We start from the raw sequence: 23,017 nt of genomic DNA, 5'->3' as shown, positions 1-23,017 counted from the left end.
GTTATCAATCCTACTCATGCAATGTTTGAGGGTTGAAACTAATGCATAAAAACTGGGTAATGAAAAGTATGATCAAAGTGTGAACTTGTCTTGTACTGTTGATGAAGATGATTCGCACTCATAGCTCCTGATAGTTCTACTCGTCACACTCCGGTCAATCTATCGTAAGCAAGCAATAGTAACCACACATAAGCAATCATGCAAAAGAATCGAAGAAAAGATCTCAGAAAACCTCGAAAACAAGTAATTAACTCTTAACAGAAAACAATTTCTAACAGTACCAAAATTAGGTGGATTTGGTCTTATCAGAAAGTTTAGGTCAAGAGCTTCGATTTGCAAAAGGAATCAACCAAATCGGAGTTACGAAACTCAAGTTATGATCAAAAGAAGTTTGAATATGAATCTGAACAAATTTTGAAATTTGAAAATTTCAAAAAGTTGATGTGACAAGTTCACTGGATAGGTGAAAACAAGACAAAACTATAGGCGCTGGTTTCATCTAATTTGGATGAACGAGTAAAAAGTTATGGCTATTAAAAAAAATCAGGGCCTGACTGTTTTACGGAAGAAAATTAGATACAGCTAAAAGAATTATAGGTCTAATGTATAAATACATAGACTAATTAATAATCTAATTATTCCATAAAAATAATAAACTACGGAAGTATAAAAAAAGGAAGAAAGATACCTTTATAAGGTAGAGAAAAGACGACTTCGGAGAGAAGAGACAACTTCCAGAAGTCCTGCCGGAGAGGAGAAATATATTTTTACTAGTAGACTGCCCGTGCGTTGCCACGGGTGATTTTTTTGACATGGAGACACTGATAAAAATACATGGGCATTTCCATTTATGTCCCTAATTCGTATCACCTACTCAGATTTGCCCCTAATTTCGAAGCCTACTAAAATTTGCCCCTCTGCCGTTAGGTGCCCTTACAAAAATGCCCTTCCGTGTCGTTTCCGTCCGGTCAAAGGGCTTTGACCTTTTTTGGACGTCTATGGGACATTTTTGCCCCCAGAAAGAATAAAACAGGGATTGAAAAAGAAAAGAGAGAGCGCATGGTTACCTTTTGGCCCAGGATAGCCCAGCCCACTGGCTGGTCGTCTTCTTCCTCTTCAGAGGCCGAGGGTGTCTCCCCCGCCCGCTCACCCGAGCGCCGCCGTTCACTTGGCCAACAACGACGAGAAGCCGCACTTCCATGTCCACAAGACCCTTCGTGAAATAGAGCGTCTCCGTGCCGAAGATCATGACCTCAGGTGCCCTGCAACTCCGCATCCAACGCAATCTCCCGGCCTCTACCCGTCGTCCGCCATCTTCGATTCACCATCGTACGAGGTCCATCGGCACTCCATTACCGTCCAGGAGATCCATATGGTGTTGCGGAGTCTTCCAGACACTTCGCCGATGAGCTCTTCTCCGTCCGACATGATGCCTCGCTCCGGAGACGATCTATTCGCTGCGGCTCTACCAAGGGAAGGGTATATATTTGAAGAGATTTTTCAAAAATTATAGGTCTAAGATATTTGGCAACCAGGCAATTGATCTTTTTGACCTATATGGGCCGCACCTGCTTTTTTTCAGGGAATATAGAGAGCTTTATTATTCAACTAAAGGCATCCTTTGCTCAAAATATAAAATAAAAACTAAAGGCATCCACGGACACAATCAGCCTTAACCAGTAAACTGGCCTGGGCTTTAGCAGTTTAGCTGGATTTGTACTGGACAGTAGCACATTTTCTCACCGACCTTATAAAAAAAATCTCTTACCGACAAGCCACTCCGTCACTCCACTCCCCTCACTCTGCTCGCCCCATTCTCATCCGCTGCCACGGCCTTGCCTAGCCGCCACGGAGGCTGCTTCAATCTCTCGTGACGCCTCGGTCCACAGGCCCTTCCTTCCTCCCCTCCTCACTGCTCACCTTCACCGGTGCTGGTGGATCTCACCGCGCGCGTTCTCGGCTGTGCCGGAGTGGACACTTCAGCACTCGCTCCGCGGCTATATTGAGGAGATCATATTGATGGATCGAGGGGGCAGGACGTGGCGGCAGGGATGGATGTGCCGGCGATGGTGACTGTGCTGGGGATTCGGCGCCAACAGGTCGCGTCGCGGCTCGACGTTCCCGACGGCTGCCCACGGTGCACAGGTCGCCCGCGCCCCCGCCGGGCTCCTAGACCGCCACAACGGCGGAATGGCCCCGCCTCCGTGTACGCCCGGTCCTTCTCCCACTCTGCTTGTTTGCTTCGTTTCAATTCTCATCGCCGTGCGCTTGTGGGTTGCGGCAGCGACTGGTGTAATTTGGACAGGAGCAAGTGCGCCAATCAATTCTGATGTGGTGAGATGCACAGGGAGAGGCCTGCATCAGCAAGGCTAGCAGGAGGCCATCCTCAGGAGGTCTGCGCCACGACGCCCGTACGGACGGCCGCAAGGAGTGAATTAAGTATCCATGGTTGTTCTCTGTTTTACACCCGTAGCAAACTTCAGATTTGAGCATTGATCCAACTATTTAGTAGTAAACCAGATCACTTAATATCAATTGTTCACTCTGAGTGAATCTCACATCAAAACACCCAGTTTGCAACTGTACTGAAATACAAGGTGTCGGACAATTTGTTCAGGACTACGGTCTCTGATTTAGGTGTAGGAGAATATATTTTTTTGACGGGTAGGTGTAGGAGAATTTCTTCAGACTATGGGCCTCTGATTTAGGTATAGGATAATCTCTCTCCATGTTATGTTTATCATGTCCTTTGAAAATGCATGAATCTCTACTATCATGTTCTTCAGAACAAATTTAAGTCATGGCTCAAAAACTTTCACACAGATTCTTTTGATTAGGAACGAATGAATGATCAATACTTATACATCTTCCTATTATTAGTTAATTAGGGGCACCATAGTACCTAGCTGTTAATTTGTAGACGCTTTTAACTGCTATTTGTGATTTTTCCTCTCCTTGCAGTTGGTCCTGTTTTCCCATATCATCTGCTTTGTAGAGATAATCTCTCTTCGATTTTGCATTTGGCTTACTCATTAGTTCTCCTATTAGCTTCAGTATCTTCACCAAGGAGTTCGGAGGCGATGCAGCAGTGGTGAAGGCGATGGTTGTGTCGGGTGCAGGCAGGTGCAGACGGGTACATTCCTTGACAGTCAATTGCTTTCGATCCCATCCGACTATCATGCAGTCTGACTTAAGATGACTAATTGTTTTTCAGGGTGAATTGAGTTCAGATCCTTGAACAAATGATTGTGATTTTGTAGCTGCAGTGGTGCTATTCTTTATTATTCCTTGGTATGTCAGTACTTCCTACCTACTTGAATTTCCCTATTCCAAATTCATGGGATTTTTAATTTTTGATATTTCCATAAATGATTATACACAACTTCTGATAACACATGCCACCCAGTTTCCGTTCTCTATAAGAACTGAGAAGTACGTATGCACTTCCACGACATATAGGTTCATATGGATGTCTTTGAACGACATATAGGGAGAGTGATAGGATCAGACTAAGACATGAAAGTCTGACACAAACAAAAGTATACGGCATGTACATACTGTTCTTTCATAGTATATGGCATGTATAGAACGTTCACATACAAACAAAGGTACCAAAAAAATATTAGTAGATGTACCAGAATGATAGCTCATGTACAATCCAAAACAAATAGTTAGTCTAATTCATTAAGTGGATCCATCAGCAGCAGCAGTAACAACTTTAAGAAGAAGTAATTTAGCAAGTATGTAATCATTCAAAACTGGGGACACATTTACCTTTTGTGACTTTTAACTGTCCCCTCAATGCATCATGTTCATAAACACGTTTGACCGTTAGGCTGGGAGTGATGTGCTTTCCTTTTCTTTTTTCTCCTTTTTCTGTTTAGAATGCCCCTTTTTCTATTGATGAGTTCCTGTTATGTTCTCCATCATCATGAACCGTATCTGGCATGTTAAGGTCAGATGTCGCAGTCTGCGATAGTTCCTGTGGAACAATTTTACTGAAATGAGTAGAAAGACAATTAAAACCAATGAAGAGTACCTCCAGACATTAGACATTAAGAATTGCCCTTTTGGTTGTGTCGTGCAATTTTTATACCTGTACTCCATTTGGGGAGTTGATTGATAGTGGAGATGCCGCTAAGATGGCATCAATTGGCATTTTTCGCATTGATCGTTTCTTTTTCCTTGCTATGTTGGTATTGCTAGCAAGATTTACCCTTTGGCAGTGAGATCCATAAGGGGTAAGGTCGTGTGAGGCTACAAATGTTACAGCCATTTAATAACAGTAGAAAAACCTCATCAACTATATGTATGCTCATTGTGATAAATAGTAAGAAGTTATGCTCGCAATTACCTGGCATTGGCACTGGAGTCATTCGGGAATGATGATCAACATTAGAGATGTCACCAAGAGGGGCTCCATTAGAGGCATCACCAATAGGGGGTCGGCACAGATTTGGCGCCTCCATATCTTCAAACGTCATGCTCCATTGGCGCTAAAAAATGAACTTAAAGAAAACAATAGCTGATCCGGTTAGCTTACAGAGCTGCATTCGGTTGATGAGGAGTAAGAAACTGAATAGTTTGTGTGTGATTTTCCAAAACTACATTTGTAAAAGCGCAGAAGGAACTGATGTATATTCAATAATGTACTGAATCCACCTGTTCAGTTTGGCGATTCTAATGTACCATGATCAGTAACTTTCCGCAATAGAAAATTCCAGTCGCCAAACAAAGCCAAACATCGATACTGTTATTAGATTACATGATCATTTACACCTATCAGATTGAGATGATGCATTATCTTACGAATTGATAGAACAAAAATAGGTAACTACAGAAACTCATCTGGCTTGTCAAGTAACTAATACATTCTGTTGCTTTGAACAGACTTGTATTCTTCTGCGCTCACTATGCCTGCAAACAGAAGCACACGATTTTGGATGTCCTGAAGCGCATACAATTTTGGATGTCCTGAGGCGCATACACACGATTTTGTTTGACTTGGTAGTTTACTTGCAGTTTCATCACAATATACACAGTTTTCTCCTTGTGCATAAACCTCTGTAAGCGTTTAACCGTTAGTGTCTGCACCATCTCTTCTGTAGGGTGTTGAAACTGCCCTTTTGTCATAACATTGATACAGTGTGATGCCTATGGGAAGAAGTGGTGCTTTGAGAGAATAGGTATTTGGATCTCCTGGTTATATACTCTTAGAAGTTAGAAATCAGTTTTCTCTTATTGATGGTTAGCATGCTTGCCTACTTCTGAATCTTTTCTCCAGTTATGTGAAAGCCATCTAAAATTGCATCTACTCTTTCACTGTAACAGGTTAAAGTGCAGTCACGTGCATTGGCTTTCTCATGTGGGTTGGGCCTCATACTTTTCTGTGAAAGCAATCGCATTAGGAGTAAACTGTTCATGCGATGGTTGTATGAGATGTGATGCCTGTATGAGATGCGATGATGTATGAGATGTGATGGCTGTATCAAATATACTAAGAATACTAGGCCTGTAAGGGTTCGATTTTTCTGGTTTTTTTGAACTTTTTACTGCTGCTATAGAATTGATGCGTGTGACAGGGTGTTCCATTCCCTTGGTTTGCCACGTTCTACCCCCACCGCTTTGACCATCTACCAGTCAAACTTGTCTGGAGTAGAAATCTCAGGAGTAGGAAGCGTACGACGCGTGGATTGGCTTCGGTCTCTCTCCACCACCTGTCCTCTTTGACTCTCTCTCGAGATATTTCGCCTGGTCTCTCGAAGGATCCCGTAAAGCCCGTTCCACCGCTTGGCCGCTGTTTGGCTCTATAAAAACGCCCCACTCCATGTGTGTCTTCCATCTCGGCTGCGCCATAATCCCGGCTCCTTCTCTCCCGACGCCCCTCCCATTGAATACAGCGTGAGCTCTGCCCTGTTGATGTCCGATCCAGCGCCGCCGATTTCTCCATGGAGTGCATGGGGTTCTATCCTAGGTCGCTCGCCGGTCACGGGCTCTCCCTGCCCTGTGCGACTCCTCCGCAGTGTGGTCATCCTCCCGCGCGAGCGCGGGTGTGCCGCCGTCGTCGAGATGAACCGCGCCGCCTTCGGTCGCTGGTGCGTTCCCCCGCTAATAAGGTTGATGGCTTTCTCCCCCTGCCTCTTTCCTACTCATCTCCCAATTTTCCCCTTTCCTTGCAGCCGCAGCAGGTATGCATTAGGAGCGGGCGCCTCTTTTTACCACGGGAATCAAATGCTGCTGGCCCCTGATCTGGATGACCAGACCTGCAGCCAACTCTTGATATGGAAGCATGAATAGTGCAGGAGCTAGCAAAGCTGCCGCTCGCCGTATGGAACACCAGTACCACCGTGGGAAGGTGGAAGCACAAATAGAAGCTGCTCTTTCTTCCTGGCCGAGTATGGATCAAGCGTCTCGGTCATTAGCTTGGCAGCTATGCAACATGCCGTCTCGCCAGCACAACTTCAACCCATCTGCACAGGTTCAGCGACGCCCCCCTTTCCATGTCCTCTCGATGGCAGGATTACCTCGATCTCTGGTGCAGCCGTGGTGTTCTGGTTCTTCTTTCTCGCTTGCAGAAGATAAGCTTTCTAAGCACAAGACTCTTCAGCTTACTGAAAACTTTCTTACCCACAAAACTTCTTGCTGATATCTAAAAACGAACTGATAGGACAACTTCATAATCTTACACGTTTATAGCTTAGGACCTGCTATTTGTCTCACTTCATTCATCTGCATGCGAGTTGCATTTGGGTCTCCTGAGAGCCAATTAATGAATGCATAGGCTTTCATTTCGATTCCCACTGACTAATGTTTCTTGGCATGTGTTTCTTTTCTCTTATTGGCTGGTTGCATGACAATTGGTCTTAGTGACTTTCTTTCGTTTAAGTTTGATTTAGTATTTGTAGGGATACATCTGTATGAGGAGTTTCGTCATTAATTGCTGGTTTGGTTCAGAAAAAATTATGACAAGTGTGCATGCGACAATGGGTGGACTATGCAGGATTTTTTGTTTTGTTTTGTTTTGTTTATTGCTAATGAGGACTGTTGATTGCTGCTATTGACCCGGGTAGTGACAACACTCGTGCATGGTTGTGAGCTATGCAGTAGTATATGTGTATTCTCAGTGTATGTAAGCAGCTGCATGTTGAACACTCGGTCTGTAGTCGGAGCAGCTAATTTCTGAATGTAAAAAAATGCAGTGTCATTTTTTCTAAGAGTAAATGAGTACTTTGTAACAATGCCACTAGACTCCCTTGAACTATGGGTGATCTGTTCTGTTCTGTTGAACTAGAGTAAATATTTTTGATTTAAGAGTAACACTGATCTGTTCCAGTTATTACTGAATTTAGGAACTTTTGGTCTAAGAGTACAGAGTGACGCCGATATGTTTCAGTTATTCCTGAATTTAGGAACAATTTTGTATGTCCCTGTTGTTGATAAAACAAGGCCTGGTATAGTGGTATGTTTCAATACATTCCAATATTTCACATGGTGCTCCTGTACTATTGGTGCAAGATACTGATGATAACTTCAGGCTTATGCGTCGCTATATTTTTTTTGACGTTGTGCACTGAAGAAAAATTGATGAACTTTCTATAGCCAAGAGTATACTTGCTTCAGGACTAAAATTTGACGGATTGTATCCTTTTTCCTTTGCACTCAAGGACCAAGACACAGGGTCTGAGTGGTAACATGAGAGCAAATGTGCTAACTGAAGCACATGTATGCAATACCAATCTGTATTTGTATATGACAAGCATTGACATGAAACAGGCACCTAACAAAACACAGATTACTATTATTGCTCCTCTATTACCTTTTGGGCTGCTCAAATGTAGTTGGTTTTCACTGATCTCAATTTCAACTGCGAAGATGCAAGTAGTGTGCATTGTGCACTGTATCCACTTAACACCTGCAACGAATCAATCGATTGATCATAGAACTGTATGGGCCAAAAGGTACCTCAGTAAACAAGTAGAAATTTTCTTCAACTGGCTTCTCCTCGAAGTTCTCCACCTTTTTCCTTGGGTACGACTCCATGTCTTCAAAAAAAACAGCAGAATCGACACAATAACTTCGATCTGGAAGATGGAATGTGTTTGCTCAGATCGATGGAGGTTCCTGATCTTTCTGAGACACAGGACGGTTGCCTTGGTACAATAGGTCCTTCATCGGACTCCCTTACTCCATGCTCAGAGGCACTGGGACTGGGTCGCCACGAGCTGATTCAGGGCAAGCCATTGGTTAGCTCAGGCTACAAACTCACGGCGCGCGGGAGGGGGATGGGGCTGGCTGACCTCGGTGTTCGCGGTGGCGGTTGAGCAGGACCTGGGGGTACTCCGACTTGAGGTCCCCGGCGGCAGCCATTGGGGCTCCGGTGGTGGATTTGGAAGTCTGGAGGAGTGGCAGCCGAGCCCCACACTCACGAGGCGTTTCTTTCAGTGGCCGCTCACTGCGGCACGTGGCCAGCAGCGGAGTCACACGTGTGGCTGGAGCGGTGGGGGGGGGGGCCATGAGGCATGCAATACCTTTTTCATCGATTAGTCACAGCTTCGTGATTGTTCTTGCCTACACATAATGTGTGTACGTGTATGCGTTGCAACGTTTCCGCCTAATTCATTGTTTCTCGATCATGTCGCTCTAGAGATTGTGAGTTTTGTAACTAAAAACTATGGATTAATTATTTTTTCCTCAAAAACACAATTATGTGTGTTTGGCATCCTTGTTTACTGGTTTGGCATAACAAGTTTTTAACTCTGTTATAGTTTTCCTAGAGAATATTACTATTGTGTTGCGTGTGAAGTCTCTAAAAAAATAGGATGGGTTTTATAAAATTAAGTTAAATTATAATAGCTCATTGGCAATTAAATTGGTAGTTGTGCATGTATGAAAGGAGGGATTTTTGCACCTTTGGGCTGGTTTGTGCGATTAGATATTGGATGCATAGTATTTTAGTTGTATTTTACTCGTGCACATGTGAAAGGTAATTTTGCATGGATGCATCAATTTATCAAAGTGGACATTCTTTGTTAGTAAAATCCATAGTGATCCCTCCATTAGCTATATCTGGAGTATATTTTTCTGCAGGCCGATGAGACCCCAACCAAGTAAACAAGATGATAAGCCCTCTCGCGAGAAAACCAAGAAAAACAGGAAGAAATATGTTGTCGTACGATATCATGGAAAGTCTCTCCTTGACAAACATGAACCTGAAGTTAATGTAAAATTCAGTGGAATATCATAGTACAAGTTTTGGTAGCTTTAAAGAGTGATCAACTTGATGAGGTAAATCTCGCTTCCCCACCAAAATGGCTAAAACTCTAGGGGATCATCAATCATGATGCACTCAACATGATGACCAACAATTACCTTGATCATCTACGCTTGAAACAAGCCCGCGAAAGACAAAAGGAATTGGCCTCTACTCCACCACTACATCCCTGAAACCGGTTCTATGTATCACAATATAAAGACTCTATCTAGATACTACTATAGCAAAACTATTCTCCCACTCACTATAAAGATACACACATACACAATGTACAACGAGTTTTGAAAAACTCAATTAAAACATATCACACACGAATTAATAGGGCGCGGCGTGCCGCTGCGCACTACCTGCTAGTAATACCTATATCTCGTCGGCGTCTGCTTGTCCAGGATCAGCGCCGAATCCTGGACGTGTTCGGTGGCGGATCCTGGACGTGTTCACCGCTGGATCCTGGACGTGTCCGATGGAGGGCGGCGAGTGAAGCGCCTTTGATGTGCGAGGCCGGCGGCAAAGGGATGGAGCGGCGGCGGCGGCGAAGGGATGAAGGGCGGCGGTGAACGAGGGCAGATAGTCGTGCATGCGAGTGGTTCTCGCTCGAGGGAAGGAGACCTCGCTCGTACGTGCGGGCGATTGGTTTAGGGTTTTTTCGCTGGATAATTTTTATAGGTTTTTTTTCGCTGGTTAATTTTCGTAGATTTTTTTTACTTCGTTTGTCTTTGGTGCGATCGGAGGTTAGGCCCTGAAGTGGGTGGGGGCGGGTGGGGGCCTCGGTACGAGGTTTTTTCGGTTAGTGGCGGCTCAATGTGAGGCGGGAGGAGGTAGCAAAAAAACCATGGGAGGTAAGACGAAAAAAACCCTGAAAGCGAGACTACCAACTGCTCCATTAGTAGTAGAGATTTAGTGAATCTAGTCAAATTAAAATATTGATTTAACCCGAATCGGATGATTTTTGGAGGCTTTATGGATCTATATTTATAGGTGGAAAAGAGATTTAGGGATCAAAGGCTAGGCAATGTGGTATTAAACGTAGAAAAAAAGAGAAACGAAAGAGATAGAAAAACAAAGAAAATAAACGCCGCGGCATGGGCCTTCGGCTGGCCTGCACGTGTTCGCGCATGTGTGCATGCGCAGAGTTTTTTTTCCTACCTTTTCTTTAGAAAAGAAAACTATATATTTTTTGAACAGAAAATAAATAAATTGAAGGACAACCGGAAAAATAATATAGCCCGGCCTGCTGGCTATGTTGCATACGCAGGCGAGGGATAGCAGTCGGTCGCTCGTACAGTTTTTTTATAAAAACTGAAAAGGGGTAAACGGAAAATAAGAAAAGAATAAATTAAAAACTTTCTATAGGCATATTATATATCAAAAAATTTAGAAAAAGATTTTCTACAATGTGAACATTTTTCTAGCATCAAATAAAATCCACAAAATTTCAATAAAGCAAAGAGTGCTACTGTTGCAATAAAACCTAATAAAAATCATTTTAAAAATACCAAAATATTTTCAAATTTATTTCTCTCCATTTTTTTACTGTAGGGAATCATTTTACCCTGATTTCCATATATTTTACTTTTGGATAAAAATAATTTGAGTAAAACCCAAATATCTCCAAATTGAAAATAATTTCAAAGGGACGTTAAATTTGATTCTTTGAAACTCCCAACTCATATTTCATATGTTTTGAAGAAGTCATTTTATCTTCTCTCATGAAAATCATCGAGTTGCATAAAGTTTTTGAATTTGAATTATTTTCAAATAGAATTCAAACCTTTTTCGAAAACCCTTTTTCATTTAATTAAATGGAAGAAGTCATATCATCTTCTCTATAGGGTTTTGTGATGAAATGAAATTTGAATTCATGGAGATCATAAATGCAAGGTGAAAGTTTGGGAAAGTCATTTCATTCCCTCTCATTCAACTTTTAAAAGTTTCAAATTTCACTCAATTTGACACAAGCAACCACACCACAATCAAACAAACAATCAAAACTATTTATTTAATATAACATTTCAAAATTTAGAATTTTGGGATGTTACAAGCCTACCACCCTTAAAATGAATCTCGTCCTCGAGATTTGGAGAGGCTAGAAAGAAAAAGGTTAGGTTCCGGGGTCTTCTCAAAATCCATCAATCGTCACAGGGGGTCTGGGGTTCTACCACCCTTAGAAGCATGGTTACGGTTCCACCAAAACTCATATACTCCATCCTTATCGTTGACAGTGTCCATCTTCTCAGATCTTCAGGATAATTCCTTCTCTGGGCTCTTCCGGTAGTGGCATAACCTTTACCATAATTCTTATGTCCTTTCATCTTGGTAAGATTCTTCTATGACTCGGTCTTCTTAGCTGACAGGTCTGGCGCCAATACTAAACAACTATCCATATCTCATGGTGGTCATCAAACAATTTATGGTGTCTCCTGCAGGAAATGGGTCTGGCTTCATTCTCACCGTATATCCTATGATTGGCAACAGCTGCCTTGTACAAAGGAAAATTGTTATACCATTCTAAGGTTTAATTAGGCTTAATATCGTCGTCGCTCTACTATAGGTAAGCCACTCAGATTTACCATCCCGTATAGCAAGGCGAATAATAAGAGTAAGTCGGTATGGTGATCAATCCATCCCGCACCCAAATCATTACCTTTTATATGGTTTAGCGGATCTCGCATTCTAACACTCAGTCTTCCTCACAAGCATTCTAGAATTTCTCTTGTCGAAGAACCAAATTCGGATAAATCCATTGATTCTACAAGCCAAACGAACATCTATCATGCCTTCACACTCTCAGGTTTTACGTTACTCCTAATAGATCGTCTGTTGATAAAGTCGTATCTTCTTCCAGGGTTTTTCCTTCAATAGGAGTGTGCTTGCTTCTTGGCAGGTCCTGGAGCATGTGGGTTATGGCCCATCTCATCACTTGTAAACCTTGAACTCATCATCGGGGGCAACTGATCATTATTCCAACATCCAGCTTCGTAGCAAACTCGTACTTACTTTATACGAAGTCCACTCCGTGGAATATCATTATCTTTTCCAGGGGTCAAGTGTCCTCACAAGGTACTACCACCCTTGAAATGCACAATTCATCCATAGACCATATTTCTCATATCCTCGAAAATGGTCAAAATCTTTTTTTCATAAAGTAACCACTCATAAAATCCAAATCAGTACCAACGATGCTAACTTTATTGACTTCACGAATTTATTGCAATCTCTTGCACATCCCTTACATGCCTCAACTCAACACCTCACTAATAAAAAGAAATATCCCCACTACTACTACTATATTTCTCGTTGCAACTCAACTATTTAGCACAAATATCCACGTTGGGACAATCTCTCGCAAAGTGCCCAGCTTCATCACAACAGAAACATATTACTTCTAACAAGTCTTGAGGTTTCCTTGTGATTATATAGCCTCCTTGGGTCCTCGGCTTCCTTTTTGGGCAACTGCTGAAGTAGTGGCCTGACTCCTTGCACCTGAAACAGGTGATATGACTCAGGTCCTTCCTGGAATCCAATCTATTTCTCTTCCTGGACTTTTTCGTTCCAATCAGGGCTTCTATTTCCTATGGGTCATACTCTACTTCCTCTGTCGGGAATTCTACTAGGTCCCCATACAGACAATTTTGGGAGATGTGTCCTTCTCCACATGAATAGCATGACTTGGTGCCGGTTTTAATTTTATTCCCTTTGTGTGCGTCCTCGACATATTCCTCCATCACATGTTCTTCTAAATTTTCCATGCGGGCTCCTCTCATTGCTTCTTTCTTTTGTTGGATGGTTCTTTGTACCATGGGGTAAATGTGACACTGAGCAGGGTAGTGGGTAGTCCCTTCACACAAGAAACAAGTGATCTGCCTAGTTGGGCATTCTTCAGCTGGGTGACTTCCTTCACAATTTGGGCATCCATCCTTGTGTTCTTTATGGTTGTGTCCTATTTCTCCACAAAGCTTGCATGCACATGGTTTCTTCATATCATTTTCATAAGGCTTCAATTTCTGGGACACAAGCCGAGACTTTAGTAGAGTCAACTTAAATTCTTCCCAATGGGTTACTCCCTGCTATCCATTGATGGTTTGGTACATCCTCCACCAAGTAGCAACACCTCTTTCAAAGCACTAAAGAGCATGCTGGGCCATATCCTTTCCGGCTATAGTGTTATTCTTCATGTGATCTTCCATGTTCTGAATCCATTGGTCTGTGTCCAATTTACTTATAGGTCCCAGAAATGTCAGTTCATCTCCATTCCTCCTCTATTGGTTTCCAGGGTTTTTGGGGTGAGATAAGAGAGATAGAGAGGGATACACACAATACAACCAATAGTTTTGAAAAGACATATTTTATTTGTGGCTATTGGGAAAACATCAAACAAATGACAGCCCACAATCATCGCATCTAATGTAGGTATATAACAGGGGTTTGGTCTTCTAAAGGTCAATAAATCTTCAAAGTCGCCAAACTCTTCAAGTCCTGTTCATGTCTCTGATGGCTTCTTCCGATCGTGTTTGTCCTTCTCAAGTTCTTCTAACAGGTCATTTCTGTTGTCGCGAAGTCTCTCGTGACGTCCTTTAATATTATGGAGTTGCGCTCCACACTTTTGGGTTTCAACATCCTTGGCATGAACCATTGTCCTACTGTCCTTCAGTTCCTAACGAATCTCCGGTATCTCGAGGTTTTTCTCCTCCAGCTTGGCTACTTTCAGCTTCTGGGTCCTGAGTTCTTCACAAAATACTTTCTTGACGAATAAGGTTTCCAGAAGGTCCATCCGAAAATTCTTGATGTAATACTTTAGATCCTGGTGATACACCGGCTAGGGTCAAAACTCCATATTTTGCTAATTAGGTGCTCCATTAGCCCTTTTGTCATCCAATCCTTCCGAAGAAATGCATGCTTAACTCCGCATGGTGACAATAGCATAAGCAGGCGATAACACCATGGTTAGCCGTGTCTATGCCCATGTTACTGCCATGAGCTTTCATTCCATAATTGATATCTCCTGTCTTAGGGTTTTCTTGACAAAAAGTTTGAGTTTTTAACTCTCCGTGTTCCGGTGTTTCTCCAACACACCTTGATCTCGGGTATTGATAGCTTCAATAGTCCGACAATTCCATAAGGGTAGATTTTCCTAGGTCATACCAATCCAGGTAATATTTAGAGCCTTCAAATCGGAGTCTTCAACCGTTGTAGTTTCCATTAGTATAATGCATGGTAAAATCCTCTTCATTCCGAAGTGGTCTTAGTTGTCTGATATCTTGTACTTCTTGAAGTGGTCTCATCCGTCGTATCTTCGTGTGGTCAAAAGGGGAAAGGAGTATGGTCCGACTAAAAGGGAATATTTGATAAAGCTCAGAAAAGAGGAGAGGTAAAAGATCTTTTTGAAAATGAAGTTTTAGAGAAAATCTTTCCTATGAGCTTGCCAGTTTCTAGGGGTCACGTCCTACAGTCAACATGTGCTCTGATAACATCTTGTAGCGACCCGACCTCAGACGGTCAGTCTCTGTGCTTAAGTGTCATCCCTGGATTGGTATGCTGACACACACACACAATACTCGAGGATTTATAACAGAGGTAAATCACATGTATAAACTAACGTAAATAGTATTACCTTAATCCAAATAGCGGAAGTAACAACAAGGTTGTGGATTCCCATCAACACCAACGGCAAAGTTGAGTGTAGAAATCATAACCCTAATGTATCACTTACTTATCGTAAGATTCCTGCAACATGGGACGTTGCAGCCACAAAGGGTCAGTATATTGAATGTACTGGCAAATTCACACCATAGGATAATGATGAATAATAACTATCAGTACATGCATATATGGCTGGTGGAGGCTCTAAGTTTATTTTTGCACAAAGCCAATTTTTTCCTACAACAAAGGAATATATTTTATTTAACTACCACGTCAGTTGAAAAAATTATTGAGAAGGTTCCTCCAACTCAATCCCAATAATTAGAACCCAACAAATTAGTTTAGGTAAAGTGATGAGATCAAATCAATAATTCAAGTACCAGATACTCAAGATGTCCATAACCGGGGACACGGCTAACCATGATTAGTTTGTACACTCTGCAGAGGTTTGTGGACTTTTCCCCATAAGACTCGATCTCCTCCGTTGGATTTCTCGCACTACATGGTGTTTGAGAAACGGATGACCGAGACACAGTCTTTCAGGAGCATTTACTCTTTACTTTGGGTAGACAGTTACACCTACTTTACACGGGATCTGCTAGCCTACCACTGAAAGAGGTCACACAACATACTCAACTATGCCAGAGCCAATAATGGCTTGTAGCTGCACACGGAAGTTCCTAGCATGAATAATCTTATGATCCCTTTGAGTCTGGGTGGCATTCCATAGGTGATCACACGGGTACTCCGGGATTCCCTTGGGCAAGCACTAGGTTCTCCAGGTGCCCGGGCAAACCACTGGGTGCTCCAGGGTGCCCCAACCAATCCACCCAGATGTGTATTAAAGTAGCCACCTTAAGTTAAACCTTAGTTAACAATAACTCTCACATCTTTCATGAATTCTCTCAAAACCAAACCACGTCTACGAGCATAGCATAGCAGTAAGCATAACGTAGTAACACCCTGGGTTTGAATTTTTTTGAAAGCTTAGGACAGTGGGGGCAACCCCCCACTAACTTTATATTAGCTCAACAATCGCAATGTACAACTCTCTGAGGCTACATCAGGGTGGATATGAAAAGCCCTCACCACCAGAGAGAGGGAGATGAGTGTGTGTAGAAAATTACAAGAGGAAAGGATATTACACTCTAGATGGATGCAACCAAATTCTCCACAAATGGCACCAAGGCCTCCTTGACTCTGTGCCTCATCAAACCAAAGTCGTTTCTGAACCTCATAAGCCAGACATCAACCGTAGGCAACACACCCCTGAAGTGCTTGTTGTTGCGTTCCTTCCATATGCTCCAGGCTGCAATCACAAAGATCTCCATGAACATGGGACCCGTCCACTTGTCTTTTGCCGCATGAACGAGCTGTAGCATGTTTCCACTGTGCTCCCACTCGATCCACGGCTTCCTCCAACACATTCTACTGAATGCACACTCGAAGAAGAGGCGCTCCACTGTCTCTTCTGGCGGGTTGTCACAAAGGAGGCAAGTATATGCATCGTCTTGCAGCTTCATTCCTCTCCTCTTCAACATGTTTCTAGTGTTCAACCTGTCCGCTAGAAGAAGCCACGCAAAAACCCTCCATTTATTGGTGCATTTTGATTTCCAGATCCATTTGAATGCATCATCCGCCACGACTTCTCGAAAGCAATGGTCATAATACTTTCTGGAAGCAAATTCTCCCGATCCCTAGATGCACCTCCAGATGTCTATGGTGTCACTCAATTCTGTCGAGGCCATGCTGTATTGAAGGTTTTGCAGCTCATCCCTGGCTTGGGCAGAGATCGGTAGCTGAAAATTATGCCCAAGCGTTGGTGCAGTCAGCAGCGCTTGCACCGAGACATGTTCATTAAGAGCAAAGGAAAACAGTCGGGGGTGGCTGTCACACAGGATATTGTTATGCCACAAATCCTTCCAGAACAGCGCCGTGCTCCCGTCTCTTACTTCCACCGATGTGACGCCCCTATAAGTCGGCGCCAGTTGCATGATATCGCCCCACCAGAACGATCCGCACTACTCAGTTGCATGAGGCACCACACCCGCATAATAAGTGGCCCAAATCAGGTTAACCGAGGGCATATCCCAACGATTATAGAATTTGTGTAGTTGCTTGAGCAGTAAACCCTGATTCTGAATTTGAAGGTCAATAATTCCCAGTCCACCCTTCTCCTTGGGGCGACAGACCAGGTTCCATGCCACCATGGACATTGCTTTATGGCCATCATCCGTGTTCTTCGCCCAAAGACAGTATCACCTGAGCTTGTCAAGATGTTCAAGGATCTTCTGAGGCAATCTGATGGAACACATAGCATAAATCGCCAGGGACGTGATCACCGAGTTGACCAAGGTGAGCTTTGATCCAAGGTCCAAGAGCGAGGCGGTAATGGATAACCTGCGCTCGACCGACGCAACCAGCGGCATTAGGTCAGCCACCATTGGTTTAGCAATGCCCATTGGCATGCCCATGTACGTGAATGTCATCTTGCCAACCTTGCAGCCAAAAACCTCCGCCAGGCGCTCCGTTGCATCCACAGCCGTATTGACAGTCATCGGGGTCGATTTTTGAAAGTTGATGTGCAGTCCTATGGAGGAGGCATAGTCCTGAAGCACGCGTTTGATCGTCTCCGCTTGCGATCGATCAACTGGCATCACGAGTATCGTGTCATCCGCGTATTGTATCACAGGGTAGTTATTATCCGGAGCTGGTATGGGTAGTTCAAGAGCACCACTCCGGTATGCATCATTGATGGCTGCTTGTAGAAGGTCAGCCGCCAAGACGAAGATGAGAGGGGACAGCGGGTCACCCTGGCGCACCCCTCTCTTACAAAAGAATTGGCTGCTGGGGGTCCCATTGAGAAGCACAGACGATTTTGCAGTCGAGAACAAGCACTGAATCCACCCTAGCCAACGATCATCAAAGCCCATACACTTCATAATCTGCATCATTGGAGCATGCTCGATCGTATCAAAGGCTTTAGCAAAGTCAAGCTTAAGGATGGTGATTTCGCGTTTCGAGGCTTAACACTGGTGTATGAACTCATACGCCCATGCCACACAGTCCTGGATCGATCTACCCCGCAGGAACCCGTATTGCTTTCGATGGATGACATTAAGAACCACTTTTTGCAGACGGTTTGCCAAGAGTTTTGTCAGCAATTTGAGGCAGCAGTTTAAGAGTGTTATAGGTCGATAATCATCAGCTATCTCCGGCGACTGAGTCTTTGGGATGAGAGTGATAAATCCAGTACTCAAACTTTCAAGATCCAAGGTACCTGCATGAAAATCAAAGCAAAGCCGATAGAACTCCTCCTTAATAATGTGCCAGCAAGATTTTATGAAACTTCCACTGAAACCATCCGGTCCAGGTGCATGATCAGACGACATCTCTTTGACAACTTGGTCAATCTCTTCCCGGGTAAAGGGCTCAGACAGGACATGCAACCCTTCCACTTTTTTGATGATGCATTCCAGATCAAATCTCATGTTAGTGGGATTTGAGCAACCTAGTCTTTCCTTGTAGGTTTGGAGAAGGACTACCTCTTTACCCACATGATCATAGACAACTGAGTCCTCTGATAGCTGCATTGAAGCAATATTGTTTCTGCGAAAGCGTTCAGTCGAAACCCTATGGAAGAACTTGGTGTTGCCATCGCCAAATTTGAAGTACCTGATGGTGCAGCGTTTCTTCGAGTACACATTTTTGCAGTCCAGCAGGTGAAGAAGATGTTTCTTTAGTATTGTTCTGAAATTAGCTTCAGGTACAGTCAACTATCGACGTTCCTCTAGACTATCAAGATCCAAAAGGGTTTTGTTACAGTTCTCGATCAACAGAGATAGCTTAGAGATTTTCTTGCTCCATTGTTTCAGATCATATCGTAGGTTTTTTTAGTTTTTTGCACTAGACAACAGCTGTGTTCGGGGCATAACAATGTTTATTCCACGATCTCTGCACCACATCAAAGAAACCTGGCTCCTTGATCCAGTAGTCCTCAAAACGAAAAAGTTTAGTCTTGGGAATTTTGGTCTGGATGCTAACATATGTCACGACCGGTTTTCCAATAAAAATGTTTATTGAGAAACCGATCTTTTGATTCCAGTATGAGGAAAATCCTCCTTACTGGTAGACAAAATTTTGATACAACAAGCTAGTAGCATTTAATATATTACAGGGTCGAGCTGAGGCTGCTCAACAAATTATTACAAGCACGCCAATAATTATACATAATGGCTGATATGACACAATGGTGTGGTGACATACTACTGACTCGAGAAAAAGTGGTGGTGGAATAACATAGTGGAGTGGATAATATGACTCCTAAACTAGCGGCTCATCGAGCGTCGAGGTGAGGCTCGATGAATTTATTTGGGTAGCGGAAGCGGGTATAATACAGTGACCAAATCCAGGGCCGCACGAGACTGACTGGGACTCCTCTAGGCGTCGTACTCGCTATCATCCTCTTCATCCATGAGATCACCTTCGTCAGCATCTGGCCAAATCAACAAGCCAGATGAGTACTTTGAAAGTACTCGCAAGACAGTTCGGACATAAGATATAACAAGTGCATGCATGAATGCGTCATGTGCAATTAGTAATGCAAATTCAACTTAGCAAAACATGGTAAGTATAAAGGGAGTTGGGCGGTAGTCTTCCCGAAAACCCAACAAAATAACTGAAAACTGATCGGGTGTCTGAAGCGACGCCTCGAGGGGTGAACAAATAAATAAATCATGCCGCAGTCGGGCATCTAAGCGACACCACATAAATGGCTTATATTGAAAAGTAAATGACGTGCGTGCCACAGTCGGACGTCGGAGCGACATCGCAGAAAGGGCTTATATTGAAAGGTAAATGACATGCGTGCCACAGTCGGACGTCGGAGCGACATCGCAGAAAGGGCTTATATTGAAAGTAAATAATAACAATGCCGCAGTCGGACGTCTGAGCGACATCACAGAAAGGGCTTATATCAAAAGTAAATAATAACAATGCCGCAGTCGGACGTCTGAGCGACATCACAGAAAGGGCTTATGTCAAAGTAGATAGCAAGGGTGCCACAGTCGGACGTCTGAGCGACATCGCAGAAAGGGCTTTAAGTTTCATTATTCATATCTGATAAATTCACAAGGATATAATAGTCGTAGGAAATATTCAACACATAATTATAAACGTGTTAGTCCATCCATAGGAATAAGCATTGACCGGATTTAACACTCATGTGGCTCACCGGAGTTTTTGTCACCAAGACTGACACTTGACAAGATAAGTTGAACACATTACTTGGACATGGATAAGATGATTCAAGGAATTTTTGACTCTGCAGAGTTTGTACTAAAATGCCCACAGCCAACGGATTTCCGTAGTCACGAAGGACTAGTTCCGTTTACGGTATTTCGGAAGAAACAGAACAATCCAGTACACACCCATCCCACCTCACGATGCCAGGAATCACCCTAGACAACGTTCAAGAAAAACTTTGAGATGGGGAGATCACAATCTCGAATAGCATGGGATCAAATTTATATACGCGCGCTCTAAGGGGTTCCCCCCCTCTCGGTCCCAACCGGAAACACCCATGCCCCCTGACCGAATGATAGGCTTTAATCCAGGGCCATGGAACCCTCATCCCGGCCTCTCTATTTGGTGTGTACCAGGAAAGTGGTTTGCAACTTACTAAGCCATATCCCTTGCGGAAAACATGTGATAGTACAGGAAGGCAAACAGATGGAAACTGGACCGATTCATGTTGACACTGGAGTCAAATAATCTGGCATAAGACTGGCATGCTACAACACTGCCATCTTACCCATTCTCATGCCATCACATGGCCATGCAAACTCATTTCCATCAACTTATGGATTTCCGAAACTCACTTGCCTCAACTTTGCATGTGATATAACTTTCATCGAGATGCTCATGAACATGCCATGAAACTACTTAATACAAACATACCAAAACACTCATCATATCATAAGTTCAAACATGCTTGCCTAGTTCGGAGTGGTCGGAGCCTAGCTCGGTGAAGTTCGCGGTTCCGTCACCTCCTTCGGTATCTAAGGTATAAGAAACACACGCACTAACGTAAATACCGTGGGGTGCACAAAAATATTCCAAATATTTTTCAAGTAAATTTGATAAAAAACTAGACAAAATTTTCAAGAGGATAGAAAAAGAATCAATCAAAAATCCTTCTCTGTTTAAAAGTTATAAGGGTTTTAATCCAGGGACCTTTCTGTAATGAAACAGAAACTTCTCAGGGTGCTAGGCAGAAAAGTCCAGAAAACGATACAGACTGGAAAGCGCATTTGCCAAAATACGCTTTCAGAAAACGGTTCGTTTAAAAGAAAAAGAGAGGCTGACAGGCGGGTCCCACCCGTCAGGTTTGAAAATTCAAATGGGGGGGGGGGAGCTCGTCGGAGCCCGAGAGCTGCGGTGGTCGCCAGCGGCGATCCATGGCGAGGCAGGGGGATCGGGTGGTACCTCCAAGCTCAGCGTGTTCTTCCGCGTCGCTGGGTGGTGGTGGTGGTTGCCGGCGAGCACCACGTCGACGACGGCCCTTGCTCCGGCGGACGGCGGCTCGGGTGTGGTTGGATCTCGCCGGGGAGTGCTGCGGTGGTCAAATTGAAGCTGGGGTTAGACCTCTGGGTGCTCGAGGAGGTTGCTGACGAGATTTGGGCGTCGGGGACGGCCTCACCAGAGTGAATCGAGATGGTGGCCGAGGCGGAACGGGGCGGCCGGAGTTAGGGGAGGAGACCTCCTCGAGGTCCCCCGAGTGGCCTGGCGGGGTGTTGGTGAGGTGCAAAGGTGGTGCGTGCTCAAGAACGAGCTCGGGGCTCCCTTTTATAGGCAATCCGAGGCGATGGCCGTGAACGTAGTTCTCCGGTGATGGTTACGGCGGCGCAGAGCTTGGTCGGGGAGGTTTAGGGAGTTGGGCGTCAACGTGGAGTTCCACTGGTTCCATTTAGACGCTAAGCGAGCTTGGATTAGGAGCTTTGGGTGGGTTTCGACGGAACGGGGCGGCGCGGGCCCGTCGGCGGCAGAGGCGCGCCCTTTGCTTGCCGGGCCATGACGACGGTGCCGCGGGGTGCGCTGGCGTGCATGAGGCCACGCGGAAGGCAGGGGAGCGTTGGGCGACGCTGGACGGCGTGGCGAGCTGGCTCTGGCTCCGTTGGCCGCCACGGGCGGCTCTACCACCGCAGAAGCTACCAACGCCGGCGATGCTCATTGCCACCGACACCTGCACCCGTCCAAGAGGGCGTGCGGTTCTCTCGCCAGGGGGAGAGGCCATGCGCAACGTGCCAGGGCGCACTATGGATCGGTGACAACTCTCTGATGAAAACGACACTGAATGTCTCTGATACACCGAACTTCTCTGAAAGTGCATAGTAACAGTGCTGGCCAGGTGTTCGACGAAATGATTTTGGTATGAGGGAGATTCTCCTTGAGCTGATTTTTGGTGGGGTGGCCTCTCATTGCATCTGGAGGCTGCCTGAATTTTGGTAGAATTTTTGGAGAGGAGGAGATATGAATTTCACCAAATTTGACAAATCTGGTCCAAACTTGCAGAGGCTGAAACTTGAAATTTTTGAAAAGAGGAAGAGTGGACCTTGATGGTTCTAGGTTGTGGGTGCTAAGGACTATCCAGAGGGGTTGGTTTGAGATCAAAACTCAAAGGCAATTAGGTACTTGCTTTGTAAATCACCTAGGCTTAAAACAAATGACAGATTTGATTTGGGGAATAAAACAAATGGAATAAAATCCAAAAATGGGTTGGACTTGATGGAATAGAATATTTAGATTGCCCCAAAGTGGAAGGATGGGTTTTGGGAAGATTTATCACATGAGGCATGGTAAAACCATGGGTGGTTTCAATATAAGAGAAGACCCAAAACTCCTAGGGTTTTCTTTTAAAAGAAAATAAATCCCAAAATAAAAATTAAATTTGAGAAGGGGACAAACAGAAGAAAGATTTTTAATAACCAAACACCAGGGTTGAAGAAGATGCAAAAGTGAAATCTTTGCCAAGGAAAAAAGTTTTGAGAGGGAAGTCTTTGGAAGAATTTAAGTGACCTACTTCGAATCCAACAAAGTTTTTGCTGA

General features: G+C 44.0%; 1 protein-coding gene and 1 long non-coding RNA gene across 6 annotated transcripts; one reads left to right on the top strand and one right to left on the bottom strand.

Annotated features, from left to right (window-relative positions):
- Positions 1–1,787: 1,787 nt before the first annotated feature.
- LOC123112691 (uncharacterized) lies at positions 1,788–5,579 on the top strand. Of its 3 annotated transcripts, none has more exons than XR_006455643.1 (7): positions 1,788–2,206; positions 2,285–2,448; positions 3,055–3,133; positions 3,215–3,291; positions 4,891–5,007; positions 5,109–5,186; positions 5,332–5,579. It is a non-coding gene; the product is annotated as an uncharacterized lncRNA (long non-coding RNA). The 3 variants fall into 3 exon arrangements; XR_006455644.1 differs by having other exon boundaries at positions 3,049–3,133; XR_006455642.1 differs by having other exon boundaries at positions 2,285–3,133.
- Positions 3,653–8,465, bottom strand: LOC123112690 (uncharacterized). Of its 3 annotated transcripts, XR_006455641.1 has the most exons (5): positions 8,298–8,465; positions 7,817–8,222; positions 4,355–4,508; positions 4,097–4,257; positions 3,653–3,982 (listed from the first exon to the last, which is right to left on the bottom strand). XR_006455641.1 is itself a non-coding variant. In XM_044533755.1 (3 exons), the coding sequence occupies exons 1-3, from the start codon at positions 4,482–4,484 to the stop codon at positions 3,881–3,883; spliced, it is 393 nt and encodes a 130-aa protein (XP_044389690.1). In that variant the 5' UTR covers positions 4,485–5,013; the 3' UTR covers positions 3,653–3,880. The 3 variants fall into 3 exon arrangements, 1 of the variants encoding a protein (XP_044389690.1); XR_006455640.1 differs by having other exon boundaries at positions 3,653–3,998; positions 4,355–8,222; positions 8,298–8,424; XM_044533755.1 differs by lacking the exons at positions 7,817–8,222; positions 8,298–8,465 and having other exon boundaries at positions 4,355–5,013.
- Between the last annotated feature and the right edge of the window lie 14,552 nt (positions 8,466–23,017).

The sequence above is a fragment of the Triticum aestivum genome, chromosome 5B (assembly GCF_018294505.1).
Source record: "Triticum aestivum cultivar Chinese Spring chromosome 5B, IWGSC CS RefSeq v2.1, whole genome shotgun sequence".
Taxonomy (NCBI): Eukaryota; Viridiplantae; Streptophyta; class Magnoliopsida; order Poales; family Poaceae; genus Triticum; species Triticum aestivum.
This window is presented reverse-complemented; position numbering and strand designations above follow the sequence as displayed.

Coding starts and splice junctions, on each gene's coding strand:
- LOC123112690 (XM_044533755.1), bottom strand. CDS start 4,484: ATGACGTTTGAAGATATGGAGGCGCCAAATCTGTGCCGACCCCCTATT. Junction 4,258..4,354: donor GACTCCAGTGCCAATGCCAG/GTAATTGCGAGC, acceptor TAACATTTGTAG/CCTCACACGACCTTACCCCT. Junction 3,983..4,096: donor ACTCCCCAAATGGAGTACAG/GTATAAAAATTG, acceptor ATTGTTCCACAG/GAACTATCGCAGACTGCGAC.